The sequence below is a fragment of the Antechinus flavipes genome, chromosome 6 (genome assembly GCF_016432865.1).
Source record: "Antechinus flavipes isolate AdamAnt ecotype Samford, QLD, Australia chromosome 6, AdamAnt_v2, whole genome shotgun sequence".
Lineage (NCBI taxonomy): Eukaryota > Metazoa > Chordata > Mammalia > Dasyuromorphia > Dasyuridae > Antechinus > Antechinus flavipes.
Window position 1 is genome coordinate 15147469 of NC_067403.1, and position 12919 is coordinate 15160387.

Consider the following 12919-nt stretch of genomic DNA (forward strand, 5'->3'; position numbering starts at 1 on the left):
TCTAAGCCAAGAGGGACTTTTGTTAAATATCAATACAGTCAATATCCATTTTCTCCTGAATCTGAGTACAAATACAGATCTACTAATTTAAGAGGGCATAATTTTATATATATATGACATATATATGTATATGTATATATATATGACATATATATGTATATGTATACATATATATGTCATATATATTTAGTAAGGGTTTACTATTTTTAAATTTTTTATTATAGCTTTTTATTTACAAGATATACACATAGATAATTTTTCAGCATTGACCTTTGCAAAACCTTCTGTTCCAACTTTTCCTCTCCTTCTCCCCACCCCTCCCCTAGATGGCAGGTAGACCAATACATATAACCATATACTTTTATAAAACTTTGAGCTTTAGCAAATCATTACATTAAGAGTTTGGTCATAATTAAGACTGCCAAGTTTCATTTTGCCTCTGTGGATATCAGAAGCACTTAAATCATGCCACGTAAATGTCTTCCATGCAAGTCTCTGGTAACAGACAGAGAATCAGGTAGTCATTTATTCCCGTGTTTGATCTAGTTTTTAGTGGATCAGGAGTCAACAAAATTTACACCTCAAATCGGAACAAATATAAAGGCGTATATAAATAACATGACAACGTTGGTACGTGAATACATTTGATTCACATGGATACATATTTAGAATGTCTGCATGTGAATTCAGATCTATATAGCATCAAGTATTCCCCTCATTGGCAATATACTGAAGTATGTATTACACCACAAAAATAGATGAATGCTTGATTTCTAGATATACCGATCAGAAATTGAGAATCATGACAAAATAGCTGAAAGAGACTGTGAAGAACCTCTATAGTAGCTCAACCTCCTCTTTTATAGGTAGGTAAACCAAGTCTCACAAAATGGAAGTACTCTATTGAAGAACATCAAGGGTCACCCAAAGTACTCAGATTATTGTCTTTGACATCAGGTACAAGACTTTGAAAAAGTCTTAGAGAACATAGAAAACCCAGTTCTTGTATGTTCTTCAGCCTTTCAAATTCATAAAAAGTCAAATTCTCCAACTATCAAGATGCGGACACAAATGATTCCAATGAAGAAAGAAAGGCAGAACTATCTAAGAAGTGTGGATCCATAAGTTGAACAGCTTAGATTTTTAAAAGACATCTCTAGAAGATGGAAACACAGAGAGGTAATGGAGGATGACTCTTAAAAAATATAATAGTGTCAGGACAACTGAAACTCAGAAGAAACTGAGCTTGACAATCAATGCAAAGGACAATCCAAAAAAGGCTTTAAAAAAACTACAATAGGAGCAGGAATAAGACCAAAGAAGGAATAATCCATTGCTCGATGGGCCTGGATTGCACATCATGGGTTCAACGCTTTAACTCAACTCTTATTTTGTTTTCTGTACTCCCTACCAAGGCTCTTCAGACGAAGGTGTTAGCAAAAATGATTATGGGAAACTGAAATCCCAGAGAAGTCAAGAGAATATGGTAAGAGAGCACCTGGCTGTCTTCAATGAGTTCAAGTTACCAGGCCAATGAATAACATCCCAGGTTACTGAAAGAAATGGCAGATGTGACTGCTGAGCCTTTGTCAGTGACCTTTAAAAGCTGGAGAATGAGTGAGGTGCCAGGGATCTGGAGAAGGGAAAATGTTAACCTGTTTTTCAAAAAGTGAAAAGGTTAGAATCTTCAGACTATCGGCCAATAAGCTTGGCTTTGAGTCCTGGGAAGATTCCAGAATGTATTATTAAAGGAATGGTTTGCAAGAGTTAGAAAGCTAGTATTGCTGAGAATTGCTAAGAGCCAGAAAAGATTTATTAAGAACATCCCAGTGGCATAGAAATTGGAAGGAACACTGGCTTTGGGGTCAAAGGACCTAGATTTGATCCTCACTCTGTTACTATCTGGTGTGACTTTGGTGAGGCTACTTAATCTTCCTAGACCTTTGTGTCTTCACCTGTAAAATTAATGAGTGTACTCTAGGACCTCTAAGTTCCCTTTCAAACCTCAGTCTCTTTTGAATCTCATTTCCTTTTTTAACATGGTAATTAGCGGGGTAAATCAGGAGGAAGCTGTAGATAAATTTGCTTCTATTTCAACAAGACTTTTGATTGACTCCAACACTCTCCTTGTGAATGACTCACGATGCAGAGATTTGAGTTAGATAACAATAGAATCAGAAATGTCCACAGTTCGTTGAATGAACAGCTCCAAAGATTAGCAGCTATAGGATCACTGACCAGTTAGAAGGTTTCTAATCGAGAGCTCTGGGGATCTGTCTTTTGCCCTTTTAATGTTTATGAAGCTACATAAAAATAAATTTTATCAATGACTTGAAAACATAGCTGGCACCCTCACCAAATCTGCAGATGATACGAAGTCGGGAGGTTTCGTTTATAGACTGGACAACAGGGTTAAGAATCTAATAAAGGTCTCAGGCTAAAATGATGGTCAGAATAAATTGAGATGTAGACTAGGGAGAGATGGAGGCTTCAATCTTACCTCCGAGATTTTACAGCTGTATTTATCAATTAGGAGGGGGCAAGTTGACTCAGGAGATAAGTAGTGGGCCTGGAGTCATTATGACCTGAATTCAAATTTTGCCTCAGACACTTAGTAGCTGTGTGACCTGAGGCTAGTCATTTCATCTTGGTTTCTCTTAAGACTAATGGAGAAGGAAATGGCAAGTACTCCAATATGTTTGCAAAGAATACTGGATCATGAAGAGTGGAACATGATTAAACTGACTGAGTGGCTTTCTCCAAGCCTTGGCTCCATACTATGTAAAATGAAGTTAACAATATATAGTAGTGTGATAAGGATTAAACAGGATGGTATGTGCAAATCCTTAAAGTGCAAAATATTTTGCAATTCTTAAAGTGCTACATAAAGAACTATGTTTATAAGTAGTAATAATAGTAGCAGAAGCAGTTGTAGAAGGAAGCAGTAGAAGTAAGATGGAGTAGGAAGAAGAAGAAATGGTTAGAAGTAGTAGTAGTAAGTAGTAGTAAATTGTAAGAAGTAGTAATAGCAATAGTAAGTGATGTAGTAGTAGTATGAAGAAATAGTAGCAATCGTAAATAGTGTAGTAGTAAGAAGTAAAAGCAGTAGTAATAATAAGTAGTAGAACCAATAATAAGAAATAATGTAGTAGAAGTAGTAAGAGTAAGAGCAATTCATAGTATGAAGTCTTATCCTTTAAAAATCATGGTGAAGCTAACCTTCCTCTAACAGGTAAAGAGATGTACGCTTGCCTGTGATAATAACATAAGTATAGAGCCCGAAACAAGGGCTATACTAAGCCTGTTTTATTCTTCCCCATTCTGAACACTTCTGAAATATTATTTTCAGTCCCGGATGTCATACTGACAAATACTGATAGGTGAAAAGAGGAAAATCAGCTAAGGAGAAGATTGGAGACTTGGCCATAGGAGAACAATTGAAAGAACTCGGAATGCTTGACTTTGGGGAGGTGTGCGTGTACAAAGTGCCAGTTCTCAATCATTTGAAGAGCAGTAATGGGGAAGGGAGTAGGATTTATTATTTTTTTCTTGGTCCTAGAGGGCAGAATAGGAACAATAGGCATGCATTGTAGAGAGTCCGCTTTTGCTACTATGTAAAGAAAACTTCCTAATAATTAGGATGCATAGGAAGTATCACATAGCGCATGTTACTAGATTACTCATAATAGTTCTAGAATATTACTAGGTTACTAGTATATTGTTGATATATACTAGATTACTAGAATAGTTCTAGAATGTTATCAGTAATTACTAGTATATTGTTGATATTTACTAGATTACTAGAATAGTTCAGTAGGAGGATGGATAATCATTTGTCGGGGAGATCCTAGAAGGGATTCCTAACCAACATGGGTTGGGTGAAATAGCCTCTGAGATTCTCTTTCTCTCAGATTGTGAATTCTCGCGCTCTTTATAAAAAGATTGTACATTTGGTTTACAGGGATAAACACCAGGTCAGATCCTTTTGAAATTTCATTGCTAGTAGCCCTCTTTTAAAACTATCTGTAGATATTTAGGGAACATTCACTTTGAGCATGGTCCCATGCTAAGTCCCTAAGAGGGATACAACAGGAAACCAAACTCTTCCTTTTTTAATTTTCCCCTAGGAAGAGAATTTGTCTTCTAATGGGAAAACAGGAGGGAGACGAGGTAAAATGTTCAACCAGAAAACTGTACATGCTGTAAGCATTCAAAGGAAAGAGTTATCAGTTCCTGGGGTGAATGGGAGTGCCAGGAAATGGTCAACAGAAGCTGAACAGAATAGGTATCATTTGAACTGGATCTAAAAAGATGAAGAGGAATCACTTTTTTTTCCTGCTCAGCAAACGATGTTTTTTTGTATATAGGCTACCACCTAATACATATAAATGGGAATTCTAAGACGTTATCCGCTTTAAAAGGAGAAAGAGATTTTAAAAGTGGAAATTTAAATTCTTTACATTAATTATTAGTCAAACACTCAATTTTCTTATTGAAAATAAATCTATCCAACCAGTTCCACCGAATGATCTTTTCTGCTTGGCTTCTCCATTTCTTGGCACGTGTCGCATTGTGTTCAGAGAGCAGAGGCTTGATAATGTGGTCCCCTGGCTGCGGCACCGTGCCATGAATTTCCCTGTGCTCTTTCTGTTCAGATTATTTAGAGTTTGCAAAAACAAAAACAAAATTAAGAAAAAACCCAAACCCAGATATTTCTTTGTCCCCAGGTTGGAACAAAGGGACAAAATTAGCCTCCCAAGAAGCCCTCAAACAGGCTCCACTACCACCAGAAGCTTTGGCCTCCAGTGAATTTTTATCCCAAGAACATACTCTGCAAAGTTGATATTGCAGATTGTAAAGTACTACTCACTTGCAGCATAAGTCTAAAAAAGAACCAAGGGAGCTCAGTCTTTCAAGGAATACACAAAATAGAAAATCACAGTCTTTCAGTTCTACTTTACTACTTTTTGGGGGGATGGGTAGGTTGAGGCAATCAGGCTTAAGTGACTTGTCCAGAGTCACACAGCTAGAAAGCATCAAGGATCTGAAGCTGGATTTTGAAATCTCTTGACTCACGGACATCGTTCCATCCACTGTGCCACGTAGCTGTCTACTCCATTGTTTCGTCAGTAAATTACCAAATTATCTCTGGACAGTAGTGAGGGAGAGAGATGGACTCTCCAAAAACAATGGTATTGGCTGCCATCGAGCACTGCAGATGAGAAAACTCCCTCTCCCAACATAGGTTGATGTGTTTCCTACTATCTAGAATCGTGGTTGCTCCTTCAGGTACCAAGAGATTGAGGATCTAGAGCAAGGTTACAAAGCAAGTATACATCAAGGACAGGATTTGAATCTAGGTGTCCTTGGCTTCAAAGCCAGCTCTCTCCACCATCCCATTCTGCTTCTATTATTCCATACTATCTCTTCTCTAGAGAGAAGGAGATAACTCAGAATACCCAGATTCCTTTTCTAAATGAGGTCTTCCATTTTGTCAAACTTGTTTAGGGTAGACCTTCTTTGTATCCAAGATAGAAAAAAAATCAACTCCATTTTGTTTTGAGGAGAAAAGAGCAACAGCTAAACCATTTGCTAAGGAAGGAACGGGGTAGAGGGAACTTTTTCTTCCCAAATATTTGCTGTCCAAATTCTATGATCAAATTTAACCCTACAATGGAGGAAAAGATAGGGAAGGGGGAGGAAAGTATATTTAACATTTTTCCTTCATAGTCTCAGAAAAGATTCACAATTTTAAAGTTGGAAAAGACCTGAGACATCATGTATTTCCCCACTCTTCCTATCCCTGATTTGAAATCAAATGAATGAAAAGAAATGTCCTGGTCAATAGTGGTCAATAGGGCCTAGAAACAAGATGCTTGTTTAATGGACTAAAATCTACTCCAAAGTTTCTTAGAATTCATCTAGTTCAACTCCACCATTTTAAAGATGAGAAAATTGAGGCTTGGAGATATCAAGGGACTTGCCCAAGATTATTCAGCTAGTCAGTGATCAATGATCAAATATGGATTCTAATCTGAATTGGAATCCCTAGCTTCCAACCCCTACTCCAGTGCTCTTTCCACTGTGCCACATTGCCTCATTCTACTTTTATCTTCTTCCCAGTCAAATTCCACTCATCTTTTAAAGCCCAATTCAAGTCCCTATTTCTACCACAAACCTTTTCCAATTATTCCAGTTTACATTAATTTCTTCCTTCTTTGAACTTCTACTATACAATTTGGCACAATTATATTTTCCATTATTCTCTAAACATTTCATATGTGTTAATATCTTTTCTTAAATATGGTATACAGAATTGAATAAATATGGTCTATGTTCTTCTCCAGGACACTATGTTTCCATTGATATGGTTAAATCACGTTAACTTTCTTTTGACTACAATGTTAAGTAGCTGTTTGTAGCAGATACTCATCTCAGCATCAGAAGGAACCTACAAGTCTCTGAAAATCCCTAGGAAGGGGCAGAAAAAACCTTTTATTTCATTTCATTTGATTAAAATGGAGATAAACCAAAATACCATCTAATATTCCAGACTGACCTACATGACAAAGGGAAGAACATTTCTTCCTCCTTTCCTAGTGATCATAGAACATAGAATTTCTCTTTTTCCCAGCGCATAAGGGAAGGCAAGGCCACAGTCAGCACCAAATTTTGAAAATTTAAAGAGAATTTCCCTCCTCTCCCCCACTCCCACTTCCACTTCCACTTCCTCTCCCCCACTCCCTTCATTAAGGCTAGTTCAATTCATTTTGCCAAGAGCCTCCTGTCCTATTTTACCTCCGAATATCTGCCCTGTAAAGAGAGGCAAAGAGAAGCCAGTTTCCTTAATCCTAAGGATACAAGATGCTCTAGATAATACATTTCTAGTTATTTACATGCAATGATATCATTTATTGCTAAAAATTAACTATAAAAAGACATTTCAAATAGGACCTACTCCTGAATCCCACTGAAACATTGTAGCTCAGGCCTTCAGGCAGCAGAAAGAAGGAAAGAAACAATGGTTATTTTTATAAATATTAATTTGTTGTTTTATTCAAACAGAAAAGTACTGGAAAAGGAAAAAAAATCCTCAGTACTCATTTCTTCAATTTAATTCTCTTTTATATATGTTGCCAAACATTGGGAATTTAAGTGAATGCTAATTTGAAGAAATCAGGAAAAAACCTATCACAACATCAAAATATAAAGAGTATTATATAAATATATTATATATGTGTATAAAGAGTGAGGAGAATTTATTTTTTTCCCTCTGGACAAAAGATAAGCTTGCATGGCTGGATTAAAACAATGTAATTAAAAAAAAAAAACCTCACATAGCTGGGAATAAAGGAGAATACCTAGAACTCAAAAATTGTAAAAGAAAAAAATGTTTTCAATGTAATTTGGGGAGGGGGAGATTAAATAAATCAATTTTTAAAAAATAATAAAATAAAAAAACCCACCACAGATGATACAGCTTTCACTTCTGCAAAAGGTTCTTAGAAGTGGACTATTTACCTCTCAAGGGAGCCCTCACTTCGAATGAGCCATGCTATATATTTTGACACAAAGCTTGAGAAGTTTTTATTGGAAATTTCCAATTATGTATCATTGCTCCCCCTCCCTGTACCCAGGCAATCTGATGAAACTATCTGAAGCCAGAGTAAGAAAACTTATTATTATTATCTCTTACTTACTGGTTAAGGAAATTGATCATTTTTTTTCAGTTACTTTGATGGATCTATGGTCTCATCAATGTGGGCACTCTCCCCAACAAGGTAGATAGCTTATCCACGTCTGCCCACCCCGTGCGGTTCTCAGGAGGACATGGATGGAGTTATCACGTGTTAGAGGAAAACAACAGATATGATTAAGGGGTAGGAGAGACTGGTTGGTGTAGAAAGGTTAAGTAACTAAAAATATGTGTGACTTTGATAGCAGGGAAAAGAAGAGGCGGAATGATAAATATAAGTTGCTTAAGAGGCGAAATGTGAAGGGAACTAGTTGGCGGTGGTCTCATGAAGGGGGTACTTTTCTCAAATGAACGGGATAAATATAGCTAATTAAAGTGAACAGCAGAAGGAGTTTCCTCCGAGTATTTAAGTGTGAAAAACCTCCACGGGAAACCCGGGCTTCGTACCTCTATGGAAAATGGAAGCGAAACAGGTTGGAGTTTTTGTCAAGGGTCCTAGGGGGTGTCGATCAGTGGACTCCCCCAGACCTTTGTGGGACTAATGACTGAACGGAGCACATGCAAGCAACACAAACCATAGTATTTACTGGAGGTAGAAATAGAACCAGAGCCTCCGAGTGATACAGTTTAAATCCATAGCATTGCAAGTAGCCATTAACTATTCTGTATTTCATCTGGCAACACTGTGAATGCTCCTTGTGTTTACCACATGACATTTTCCTGTCCTAGACCTGTGATTTACACATCCAAATGCTTTTGTATGTCTCAGCAATGATATTCTTCTAATAAAAGAATACTAAAAAGGTTAAGGCTTCTTATGCAAATGGCATGATGGTCACCTAAGAAAACCACCCCAGTCGATAATTTGCAGGAAGATTTTACTCACCTGGGAGACTCCACAAACCCGAGACTTCCAAAGTTCTCAATTTTTTCTCCAGCTCTGCCACTCGGTTACCTAGGATTCTGCAAAAGAGCAGAATGTTGTTATTTTTTTTTAGCAAATGATCTAATAATAGATAATGCAAAGGGTGTCTAATTTATAACAACATCCAAAGAAATGCACTCCTCTGCCCCTCATAAACTAACTAGGACCTTCTGACAATGCTGCGAGATGCTTGGTTATATAATGGTTTGACTAATGAGGCAATGCTCAAATCAGCAACTCAAGCATCTATGTTTTTGTCAATGCAGACGCTCCTTCCATCAACATTGAGAGCTAGCTATATAAAATATTTTTTATATTTTAATTATTTTATATTATAATTTTATATATATATATATATATATATATAATATTTAAACTGAGAGCTGATAAGGGTTAGAATTTGAAGCGAGTTCTAAAATTCAAAGTTCAACACTCTATGTCATCATGGTTCTTCTCAACTATAAAGTGAATAGAATTAACTTATTACTCAGATTTTTAAAAAAATTAAATTGATTTTAAAATTAAGTACAAACTAAGAAAAGAAAAAACAATTTCCATGTATATAGTACAGCATAAGAGAGAAGTGAATATAATGTCAAAAATTTCCATTTCAAAAAAACCTGTCTAATAAATATTATACATTGTTTTCAAAGCTGTCCAGTTTTTCTTTGCTTCCTTGTAGACCTCCCTTTGTTTTCTGCTGTGCACTTTATACTGTGTTTTTCCCCTCCTCCCAAGAAGGCTACAATTAAGTAGAGATATGTATATATACATATATACACATAAATATCTATAAACATAAATATGTATTAATACACATACATATATGACGATACTATACTTATCTCTACTTGTCTTCTGTTTGAAGGTGGATAGCTCTTCTTTCATACGTCCAAATCTGTCTGTGTTTTTCTAAATCAACCAGCTCATCATTTCCCAGACCATACCAATATTCCAACCCAATCACATTCTATTTGAGAGATTGTCTATGAAAGATTTTCCCTGATTTTCTGCATTCTCTCTATTCTGGGCTGCAAAGGATTTATTTATATAAGAAAATGTTAGGTTAAAATAATCAGAATTATTCATTTTACATTTCAACAATGCTCTCACCTTATAATATGGTTTTAGGCTTGATACAACAAAATCTGCTTTCTTTACATCTTTTTTCCCCTCATTTCTTTGAAGTTTCTGACCTTTCGATCTTCTATATTCCTCAGAATTTAATCAGGATCAGAACTTAAAAATCCAATTTGGTTCCATCCCCTTGACAAATTATGTGTCATTCATGCCAATGATACCACCTTTGCTGTAAACATTCTGGATTCTCTTCCTTTAGATCTACCCTCAGTCAATCTGGGCACATTGTCTGTTCATCTTCAGTGACAGCAAACCACAGGCTTTAGAGGTAGTAGGAAGCTTTAATTTCATCTCATCCAGGGATACTTAAGCAGGGGTTCATGGATACCTATTAGGGGATCTGTAAACTTGGATAGGGAGAACACCTTTATTTTCACTAACCTCTGGTTGAAATTTGCCACGTGCATCAATTATGAACATAGGCGACACATCTTATTGAGAAGAGATCAATTGACTACCAAACGGTAACATGACATCAAAAAAGGTTAAATATTTCAGATCCGGCCCAGCCCCTTCACTGTATGATGAATATTGTAAAGAATCTCCCTGATGGGGAAAAAGAAGTCTAAAGATGGGAAGGGGGCACCCAGAGAGAGAGCAGCAGAGCCCAGATTTGGATCAAGATCCAGAGCACTTTCCAATGATTTAAAGTTTGTTGACCTTTTGTGGGCAAATTTGACTTTTATGCACCGGAAAAATTATTCAGAACTAGATCTTTAAAAGACTAGATGATAAAGTTGGATAACATTATTTTTACCCCCAGACCAGAATGAAACTGATTTTCTTGTGTAATTTATAAACTGGCTCTGGAGAACTCTAACAATATTCTGAACAACTAACCTACTTGAAGTAATTTTATGACAAGCAAGGGATTGCATTTAAGAACAACTCATTGAGATATATAATTTCTCCTGATTTCTATTAATTATCTCATTTCTCGGTGGTTGTATCACACACACATACACACACACACACACACACATACTTATGTACATACCATATATATATATATATATATATATATATATATATGAATACATACAGACATGTTAGTTTTTTAAGGGAATCTAGATCTTTGAGTATATCAATGAAGGGACTTCCAGCCTGGAAACTCATCTAGAATTTAATGTCTCAGAGAGCTGCCTGGGGTACTAAGAGACTAAGTGACTTGTCCACAGTGATAATATCAAAATGTGTTAGGAACAAGGTCTTGAAAGCAATTTTTTCTGACTCCAAGGCTAGTTGTTGGTCCATGCTCCTTTGTATACTCACACTGTTTTTGCCTCCCTCTATCAAAATGGATGGTGACTCAGAAATGATTTACTAATCATCTGATTTTCTTTGTTGTGAAAAATAAAATAAAAGCAAAACCCCAACAACTTGTTTTTGTTTTATTTGGAGGATTTTCCTGAAGCAACTTTAAAAGGAAGTATTTCAGCTCCTGTCACAAGAGATTTCAAAAGCACCAAATTATGCCCCTCCAAATATCTTCACACTCCAAAGCAAAACAATAAATAAATAAACAAACGAGAGAGATGATTTTGGACTTTTATCTTATTTAGCCTAAATGGATTTACCGACTCTTAATTAATATTCCCTTTAGGTGCCTCAGAAAAAACTCTCTGACTTTGTCATTTATGGTTTCCTTCATCTTGGTATTTAGAGCTATTTTCTCCCTTTCCTGAAGTCTTAAATTCTGCATAGTCTTTATCAATTACTTTCAATTTTCACTCCATTTCTTGGGTCTGTTCGACTTTCATGTTCCTGACCCTTAAACAAATACCATTCTTAGTAATCTCACTTTCAATATTTTACTGAGACCTTGAGATCCAAGTTCCCTTTTCACCAACTGATAGGCTTGAGATGCAATCACAAAAATGTTCAATTTGAAGCCTGTTTCTTAAGGAGATCAGATAATCTGTAGGTGCTGCCTCTGGGAAACAAAAGATAAGCTTTAACTCTTCTGGCTCCATGGAAGGCTGCAGTCAAGTTTGATTTGATTTTACCTAGTGGCCCATTAGCGGTCATTTCTTTCAGCAGTGGAAGGGTCCACCACTCTCCCCAACAAATTTTTCAAGTAATAAGTTTTATAGATGCCTTTTGTTTTTTTATATCACGAGCATTTTCTGATGTATCCCAACACCCGCTCCATAAAAAAAGGAATTAAGCAAAACCAAGAAACAGTGACGATGGGACAGTACATGCAATGAGCAACATCATCCCCTGAAAGAAGGGAGGACATTCAGATATTTTTAAGCACGCTAAATCTCCATGCCGTGACCGTTTTCTTCTCAGATCTTATCTCAATCCACTGGTGGGAGGCTGCGTAATAGGAGACAGCACCGAGAGGCTTTTCAGTTTGTGATTATAGCTAGAGAGAACTGTTAAAATGTTGTACATATTGAAAAGGGGCTAATGTCCAATTGGGTTTGAAGATATAAGTAGAATACTTGCATTTCTAAAGAAGATTTCTGATCTGATTAATGATGAAAAATAATAAAAATTATACTCAAAGCCTTGTGTGATAAAACTAATACTGGGGAGCAAAGGGAGCCCATTGAATTCTAAAGACTTAGAGGTTTTAGAAGCAGAAAAGAATTTTGAGAGATGATCTAGTCCAATGGCTTCATTCTAAGGCTCGAGAAGGGAGAGGAGACTTAAAGTCACCCAGTGCTGACATAGAAAAGTTCTGATTTGAATTCAGGCCTTCTGTTTTGAAACTTAGTGGCTCAACATATAAAGGACTGCTTGCCATCTAGGGGAGGGGGTGGAGGGAGGGAGGGGGAAAAATCGGAAAAGAAACGAGTGCAAGGGATAATGTTGTCAATATAAAGTAATCATTAAATAAAAAATAAAAATATATATAAAAAAAAAAGAAACTTAGTGGCTCTGTCATGTCAACAGAGTCATAAGAGAGACTCGGCTATCAAGTACTTTGGCTTGGCAAGCTAGTCAGCTGCAATGGGAAGAATGAGGGTTGGATGCACTGGGTTTTAATCTTATTCATCATCTCCCTCATCATTTTAAAGCTTATAAAATACTTTAACACATTTGATCCTCACAACCACCTATGAGGGAAATGCTGCTTTTTCATCGCCATTTTATAGGTGAGGAAACCAAGGCTGATCTCTCAAGTCATGACCTGCACAGAGTCACAA

General features: G+C 36.5%; 1 protein-coding gene across 4 annotated transcripts in view; it reads right to left on the bottom strand.

The window, feature by feature from the left end:
- CCDC149 (coiled-coil domain containing 149) overlaps positions 1–12919 on the bottom strand; it is a 132132-nt gene that overhangs the window by 20604 nt on the left and 98609 nt on the right. For 3 of the 4 annotated variants that reach the window (XM_051963898.1, XM_051963899.1, XM_051963896.1), the window contains 2 exons: positions 8583–8659; positions 6959–6991 (listed from right to left, as the gene is read on the bottom strand). In XM_051963898.1, the coding sequence (XP_051819858.1) occupies positions 6959–6991; positions 8583–8659 (110 nt within the window). The remainder of the gene's footprint in view (positions 1–6958; positions 6992–8582; positions 8660–12919) is intronic. The other variant, XM_051963897.1, reaches the window with a different exon arrangement.